The sequence below is a fragment of the Etheostoma spectabile genome, chromosome 9, assembly GCF_008692095.1.
Source record: "Etheostoma spectabile isolate EspeVRDwgs_2016 chromosome 9, UIUC_Espe_1.0, whole genome shotgun sequence".
NCBI classification, from domain to species: Eukaryota; Metazoa; Chordata; class Actinopteri; order Perciformes; family Percidae; genus Etheostoma; species Etheostoma spectabile.
The window spans coordinates 14,798,890-14,807,993 of record NC_045741.1 but is presented as its reverse complement, the minus strand read 5'-3'; the positions used below and the strand labels follow the sequence as shown (position 1 = coordinate 14,807,993).

The 9,104-nt window shown below is 38.9% G+C and overlaps 1 protein-coding gene across 1 annotated transcript in view; it reads right to left on the bottom strand.

Moving 5' to 3' along the window:
- rabgap1l (RAB GTPase activating protein 1-like) overlaps nt 1–9,104 on the bottom strand; it is a 121,299-nt gene that overhangs the window by 91,384 nt on the left and 20,811 nt on the right. The window contains 2 exon segments of the mRNA XM_032526143.1: nt 1,263–1,356; nt 5,562–5,685. Coding sequence (XP_032382034.1) covers nt 1,263–1,356; nt 5,562–5,685 — 218 coding nt within the window.

The following is a 9,104-nucleotide window of genomic DNA, read 5'->3' as shown; positions in this document are numbered from 1 at the left end:
TATGACCCCAAGAACACCACCCCCACCGTCAAACATGGAGGTGGAAACATTATGCTTTGGGGAGTGTTTTTCTGCTAAGGGGACAGGACAACTTCACTGCATCAAAGGGACGATGGACGGGGCCATGTTCCGTCAAATCTTGGGTGAGAACCTCCTTCCCTCAGCCAGGGCATTGAAAATGGGTCATGGATGGGTATTCCAGCATGACAATGACCCAAAACACACGGCCAAGGCAACAGAGGAGTGGCTCAAGAAGAAGCACATTAAGGTCCTGGAGTGGCCTAGCCAGTCTCCAGACTTTAATCCCATAGAAACTCTGTGGAGGGAGCTGAAAGTTTGAGTTTCCAAACGTCAGTCTTGAAACCTTAATGACTTGGAGAAGATCTGCAAAGAGGAGTGGGACAAAATCTCTCCTGAGATGTGCGCAAACCTGGTGGCCAACTACAAGAAACGTCTGACCTCTGTGATTGCCAACAAGGGTTCTGCCACAAAGTACTAAGTCATGTTTTGCAGAGGGGTCAAATACTTATTTCCCTCATTAAAATGCAAATCAATTTATAAAATTTTTGACATGCGTTTTTCTGGATTTTTGTTGTTGTTATTCTTTCTCTCACTGTTCCAACAAATCTACCATTAAAATTATAGACTGATTATTTCTTTGTCAGTGGGCAAATGTACAAAATCAGAAGGGGATCAAATACTCACTGCATGTATCAACAATGGTTGTAATAAAAGCAAAAGTATTAGACTGATGACGGTATGTGTTATAGCAGTTAAATAAATGGTTGTATCTGAAGGAAACTGTTTTCTATACTAAGAGGGATGATAAAACAATCAAAAGGTCCTGTACTGTATATCACAGTCTGTACAAGGCTGGGTGGGCCCGATTCACCTTTCCGCATTGTGTCGGGTCACAGTTCTTTTGCACAAGACGAAGAGCTAACATTCCCATTAGATGTAATTGCATTTACTCATTAACTCGGTACAATATTAACCACATTCCCTGCTTCTTGTCCATCACCTTCCATTTTGTTAACCATTCACCTCTAAACCGCCATCTCTAGTATTCCCATTTCTTTGTCTTTCAGCTGTATACAAATCCATAACTCAATATTTTTCTGTATTCTGTACCTCATTCTCCTTCCTGTTTCAACCTCTCTCTGTTGAGTTTCCAACCGTCTTTGACCATCCAATTCAATCTAAATTTGGATCCATCTAAATTTCCACATTGCTCACTCCTTCGGTCTCTTTCGAAACCTTACCATCTGGTGAGGATTCCTCCCCAAGACTCCAGGATTTTCTCAGGACAGTCTTTGGAAACGTCTCCTGTCCCGCTGGAGATTTCCCTGTCACTATCTGCGAGAAACACAAACACAGCCAGACATTAACAGAAATGGAGCATAAACAGATTATTCTGTAACCTCTGTCCACATGAGAATACAGTGCTTAGGATCAAGACCTTGATGACAAGGGCTTTAAAAATGTCTACAATTGACAGTGTTGAGCTGTCATTGTGTTAAGTGCTCAGACCCGGTTGGTCTTGTTTTGTCATTGAGTCACAAGCATTTTAACCACATTAAGGTTTATAAAATCAGATTGGCAGTCCACTTGATTAAGTTATATACATCTCTATATCTTTTTATGTATGCATGTCAAGGAACTGTATTTCACATTTTAAACACTGGCACTATTGATGCCACACAGTCAAATGGAGGAAAGAGTGCCTGTGCAGTGCCTACACTTTCTTTATTGTTGTTCGTTGGTCTGGTGGTTTGTGAGGCATACAAGAGGCAATCAGCACAGCAAACCACTTGTGTTTAGATGCAGGAGCAGCAATTGACCGTCTGGCCTGCTCTGCTGCTGGAGAGATGAACTGATCCCCACACAGAGACCGCCCACTGGAACAAACATTTGCACTGTCCACACAGATTTACACGTACATCCGGCACATAATACACAGTAAGAATGAGATGCAACACACAATGGTGGCAATATACTTCACAGGGCATGGCATTAGGTTTCACTGATATCTCAACAACAAATCTGAACAGCAACCGTATGGCATGTACAGTATATAATGTCATGTCATATTTGAATGAAAGACTTTTAAAGCTTTAAAAGACTGAAACTCAAACACTGAAAACTTGTAATCTAACACAAAAGGTTTTGCTAGATTGAAACTAAGTTTTGAAAGCTTGCACAATGTTTTGATAGGCTACAAAACAAATTCTGCAAACGTAATTTCGTATTTCGAGTTTTCCTTCTTTGCAATTGTAGCACTCTTTTTGCAGTATTTCTCCAACACATTTCCAGAGGTTTAAATGTGTCAATGTTCTCTCCATGTTTTTAAGTTGGTTTTCCAGCTTGTAAAGGGTCATCTAAAAACTGGTGCGCACACATTGGGACAAAAGGTTTTAAAACTTTGAAGCTTGATTTTTGAAAGGGCAAATCTTTATTGTGAAAATTTGCAAATGTACATTTGAACTCATAATGCAAACTGAGATCCACCAACACAATTGGGAGTTGCGAGTCACGGGATTTCTGGCAACTTTGTCTCTTTGTTGTGGCCTTAAAATCTGAATCTCCGAAACAATTTGAAAATAAAAAGCTTGGATCCTGGAGAATTTTAGCACTCCCCAAAAGAATTGAGGTTTGTATCGAATTGTTGGTCAAAAATTGTGATATGAACCGAATCCTGGGTTTGGTGTATTGTTACTGCTCTGATGACAGCTACAGAAGCTTGGAAAATAGGGATATGTGGCACTGAATTATTTGATGAAATTACGGTTTACCAAACAACAAAGGAGACAAGAATTAGCTAGCGCATCCCATAGTCCCTACACCTAGACTACTTGCTGATCAGCCAGCGCTGCCACTGAGCTTCAACCTTTTAAAGCCTTTTTCAGTTTTGAAATATGAGCTAATAATAAATAAATAAATGTAGTTGACATTGTTCACTCCCGCTGAAACCTTTACTTAGGCCTTGGCATTAAATAATGAGGTAAGAAATTTTCTTCTACAACATGCATCTTCTATGCTGAATAAACTGCTGCTCCTATACATCCTTACAGCCTCAGCAGGAGCTTTTCAGGTCTTTATAAATGCTTGATGAGCCCTTTCAAATGGTTCAGACACAGCACAAAGCTGCTGCCACCGTTTTCATATTGACTGAGGCCACGTGGCGAGGAAGCGTGAGTCCAATGCTGCTTCCAACTTACCAGGTGATAAAAGAAACTGTGAAGACTAAGGGCCATTACTGTTAGCTTTCAATCTGGAAAAGAGCTGTGCATTCACTGTAGGGTTAATTTCAAATAGGATCTCTCTGATGACTAGTGGATTGGTTTTGTCTGCATTAAAGTGAGCAGAAATTGTAGTATGCTAAAGATGTCCTACCTTTAATATTTACCATCTTATTTATATCCCTTGATTTAAAATTTGATGTCCTTTATTACTCTTTTTTTTATCTGTGTCAATCAATCTCTTCTTGTCTCTTTGTGTTGTATTATGCAGATCCAAGATGGTTTCAGTTATAAATGATAAAGCAGAGGGTTTGGACTGTATGGATATATGCATTTGATCACAGTCTGTAGGAGTGTAAATAAAATGGAACATAGTGTAAAATTCATCCACAAAGTGTGTGCCTGCTAGTGTACATAAAGAAGGTAACAAAAAAACAATACACAACTATCACAAAGCCTGAGATGTCAAAGATATATCAGCTTTAAGCTTTACATTTCTTTAAGCATCCACATGAATTGGATGTGTGTGCACTCACATTGTAGGCATCTACACTGGGAGTGTATTCATTTCTGTACATAATGAGGCTGACCTCCAGCTCCACGGCCCTGAGCTCTGGGGGAGGAGAGGGGCATAATAGAAAAGGCCCTCTAAATAGCTCGCACAGTGCCAGTTGAATGTCGTAGGTTTCTGTGTTGTATATCATTTTGAAAAAAGGGATGCTACGTTCATATTGGCTAAGGTTAATATATATTAAATTGTAGTGCTTGACTTGTACCGGGCCTAATCTGCAACACCTGCACAGCTGATAGCATGGTCAGGTGGATATGCCAGTCCCATTTAGCGGGCCGAAACTGGGTCATGTTTGGAAACCACTTTAGTCTAACAGTTAGTGTTGGTGCTTTAAATGTAATGTTTTTCCTCCATCCCCCTGGCATAACTGCCATTATTGATGGGGCAATATCCATGGTAAAAAAACAAACATATATACACACACACATATACATATATATATATATATATGTGTGTGTGTGTGTATATGTATATGTGTGTGTGTGTGTGTATATATATATATATATATATATATATATATATATATATATATATATATATATATATATATATATATATATATATATATATATATATATATATATATATATATATATATATATATGTGTGTGTGTATATATATAGATAGATAGATAGATAGATAGATAGATAGATAGATAGAGCTATAGTGTTGTATGTCACATTTTGAGGATATGCACTATTTGGCTAGTTAGGAGGATCATTGGTCCGCTTTATTAACAAAGGCTGTTCATTTCACCAAAAAAAGCTTGTGTGGGGCTTTCTCGATGATAGTTTGACATTGCAGTGCTGTAGTGCTATAAGCAAACAAGCCCTAACAGGATAGGGACAGGCTCCACACAAAATAACTCATGCTTGATGCATCCACGCCAACATACACATACACAAATGTGCATAATCACACAAATAGCTATCAAAACCCATGAGATTTGCTGTTCATTGTGTAATTTGTAAAACACACCAACTACATGCCTTTCCCTTCACACATATGCACACAAATACACATTCAAACTCATTCCCCATAATCTATACACATTGCTGTTATCACATGCACTGGCACACTGACCCTCGACCCTCATAAAAACATATACACATCCAACCCTGCCCATGTTTATGTGCCTAAACTAAATGAAACTTCACTGTTGATTCATGTCAGCCAATGAATAGCAGTTGTGATTGTGACAAGGCATTACTACACAAAAAACAAACAAACAGTAGATGTGTGTTGGTAAACCTCTATTTCAGACTGAATATCTGGACATATGATCTCATTTAGATGAGGCATTCAGGCTCCTAGAAAAAAACAAAACTGCTGTATATACGGAATGTAAAGTAAATGCTCACTCCATCAAGCTATTTGTGGTAAAGCCATTCTTTTCCTTTGTGACTGAAGGTTCACAGTGGTGTCTTGTTTTTCTCTGATATTAAAGGCAGTGAGGGATTTGTACGCTAATGTGAGTTTGCATTTTTTAATCATGCGAGGCAAATTATGTTGAGATGTGGCTTGTGCGCGCACGTGTGTGTGTGTGTGTGTGTGTGTGTGTGTGTGTGATGTACATAGACAATAAAAACCCAACTGGCTTTTCAAAGATTCAAAGAATGTGCATTATTGGTGATTATGTAATGCGGCATAGTTAATATATATTGTATAGGATTAACTAAATGTATGAGGGGTAGAAAACAAGAAACTGAAGGGAGAGGGATAGAGAGAAAAAAAAGAGACACATTCATACCTTCATCGGCCTCCTCTTCCTCAGTGGGCGAGGCCAGTTGTCCTTCATTGCTTCTCTCTGCTTCCCTTTGAAGACTCACCACCTCATACATAGCATCGCTCTGACCCACCCTCTCTGGTGCCTGCTGTGTACACACACACACACACACACACACACACACACACACACAGTCACACACAGACACACAGACACATCTGAAATCTCTCCATTTTGTGCATGAATATGTCCTGAGCATGTTTGTGTGTACTTCAGGCCTGTGTGTAGTGATTACTAAAAAAACAGAGTGTAAATTGTAATTTCCCCACTGGGGATCAATAAACAGTATAAATCAAATAAAATTAAATACATATACACACACACACACACACAGACACATTTTATCAGTGAGTAGAAATTATTTTATAAATTTAGAAGCTTTTTGCAAAATTAGAAAATCATCAATCCTAAATAAAAAATACCTCAATTATGTTAACTGCATTAGCAATCTTAAACATGTTTCATGTTTCTTGCGTTCAGCGCTGCCTGGGTGGTGCAGACAGCGAAATGACAAAGAAGAACTGCGGCCTTGGCGACTGTGCACCGGGCCGTGCACCTTGAAGGTTATGTAACAATGCAGACACTGTGTTGCAATGATTAGCTATAGAAGAGAAGAAGTCTGTTCTTTGTGCTGCTTTGACAGCAATCAGTATGAACGACAAGACGGTTTGCAGGGACCATGCACTCCGCCCGTAGCACCCCGACCGCAAAAAGCATGAAACACGCTTAGATACTTAACCAGAGTCGGTTCACGCCTCACCGTCGTCCATTAATACCTGACAATGGACATCTCGTCGGGCTATTACCGTTCTTACACAGATGTTAATTTCTGCAAGGGCATTTACCTTATTATACACAGACAGTATATATAATATATATATATACATATAATATATATATAATATATTATATATATATATATAATTATATATATTATATATATTATACACACACACACACACACACCACACACCACCACACACCAACACACACACACACACACAACATTGTAATGTGAGCAGCCAACAAGGTACAGTAATTCATTGACAAATGCACTCAAACAAGTAGGGTACATGAGTTCCAGGAGACAATCAGATGATACAGGGCACGAACATCAATTGACGCACAGTGACGAGCCTTAAACACTTTCAAGTACAGTAAAAGCTAGATCCAATCCAATGTAAAAAATATGAATTGGCCGTGTTAAGGTCATCGACTACAGTATATCATGGCAGCCCAAAAAAAGTCATGGATTAGCACAGAGTTCCTCCAAACAGCATGTCCATCGTTCTCATTTCTCTAGGACAGATAGTCGTGCCAGCAGCTCCGGAGAGGACACCTGCAAGTTTTCTTGTGTCGGTATGAGATTGGCAGTGAGGGTCAATCTCAACAAGGCAATTAGCATGACCACCCTCAGACCTGACATTGATCAACTGTCTGAATCGATTACGCAGGTGGTCAGGCCAAAGCTCACTGTCTCATCAGATGACACCAATAAAAAGGAAAAGAGCCATGTATGAAAAAGGAGGGGGAAAAAGCACTACTATCAACAGCAGACAGCCTGCTGTGCATTACCTGAGTTTGCAGGACAGCCCCTCAATTAAGCTAATACCTGAAGTCACACAGGAGAACATAAAAAGCCATATCAACCCATGGAAAAAATACTGGCAGCTAACACGATCCCACAAGCTGACTGGGACTACCTACCTACAGTAGTGCAAAATGATGATGGGTAAAAAAATTTTAAGAATTAACTTACAAAATGTAATGTAAAATGAGCTGATTATCATTGATTGAATATGGGTGTGTTTTTACTATGTGCTTATATGTTCATGGCAAAAGGTTGTTAAAAGACTTGGCGTACCATCTTGGTTTGTAAGTCTATGTTTTAAGATTATTTTTTTAATCCCTTTTCAGGCATTAAATGCCTTTTCAGGCATTAAATGCACCATACACTCAAGTTGATGAAATAAACAGTGAATTAATTTTGTTTACTCAGGAGTTGGGAATGTAGGGATAAAACCCTAGTGAATACTTGACTTGCAACAGATGTAGAGATGTAGAACAACTACTCTGTTCCTGCTTGGCAGGTACCGTTACAAAAGTGTTGGCTAACACATTAGCCATATAAACTTGAAAACTGATGTAGTATATCAATGATCAATGCAACACCTTTGTTGTTGTTGTTGAAATCTATGGTGTAAAAATGCTTAATACAGCTTTTACCTACTGCTGAAATCCATAATAATAGGCTGAAGAAATGCACAAGAGAACAAAGACACCAGCAGATTTGACCTTGGGTGTCATAAGCTACTGATGTTTATTTCTGGTCTATTCAATTACTGTAGTGCTGTTGCTTTTCTCTTCCACCTGGTAGAATGGATCAATGAGCTGCATTGATCTGCCCACTCGGATGGCGTCTAACTCAAGTCAGTGATGAGAGCACAAATTGGGAGAGAATATCAAGCCTGGCCTATTTTTAGAGAAAATCTGAGGAGGCTTTGGTAACATGTTGGTTTTGCTATGGCTTGCGGTGAATAGTTAACCCTACAGGATGAATAATCAACACTGATGAAATTGTGAACGGAATTTGGACCAAAAAAGGCCCACTGTAACAAGACAGTGTCATCTTTTGTTGATTTCTAAAAGTTATTCAAAATTGTTTGTTGATACATAAAGGAAGAACAACTCTCTTTGCTAAATGGTATTCTGTGAGACAACCACCATTTTACCACAAAATAAAAGGCCTGTCCTAACAGTTAGTGTGAATCTTTGTAACATCGCCAAGTGTATTTCTCTTACAAAGCAATTTCTAACCGTTGTTACATTAAACAGACCCTATCCCTCTCTGCTGTTGGTTCCATCAACCTCTGAAGGCTGACTCAAGCGTTTAGTTGCTCATCTTAGCATACAAAATGCTAACTGATATTTTGTAGATTTTTATTTACCAGTATCAGAAAAAAAAAAATGTCACTTGCGGGCAAGAACTCATGCTGATATTTTATGTAAACAAACTCCCAAATCTTAAAATATTTCTTTTAAGACTTTAGTCTCCAGTCTTGACTTAGTCTCAACCCTTTCTAAATCTGGTCTGGACGTGCCAAGACTCAATCTTGAAATCAATGTGATGCAGCAGACAGCCCGGTTAGCTTTGTTTCCCAGTAAAGCAGACAGCGATTACAATTTTTCCAGTAATGCAGGCTCAGAAAACTTTCTGGGAAGTTGGCTTAGATAATTGCTCCCTGGTACCTGGTACTAACCCTAAAGATTTGTTTTGGCAAAATAAGACAGTAGGACTACCATACATATTTTTTATGTGGGTGTATCACTTCTGATTACCATCCTCCACAAGAAAACCCACGCACTATTATCTTTTAATTAGCTCTTAACCACAGCACCAGTCCAACACTCTTTCATTTAATGTAATGTATACTTTATGAATTCCACAAGGGGAAATTACAATTTACACTCTGTTGTTATTACACACACACACACACACACACACAC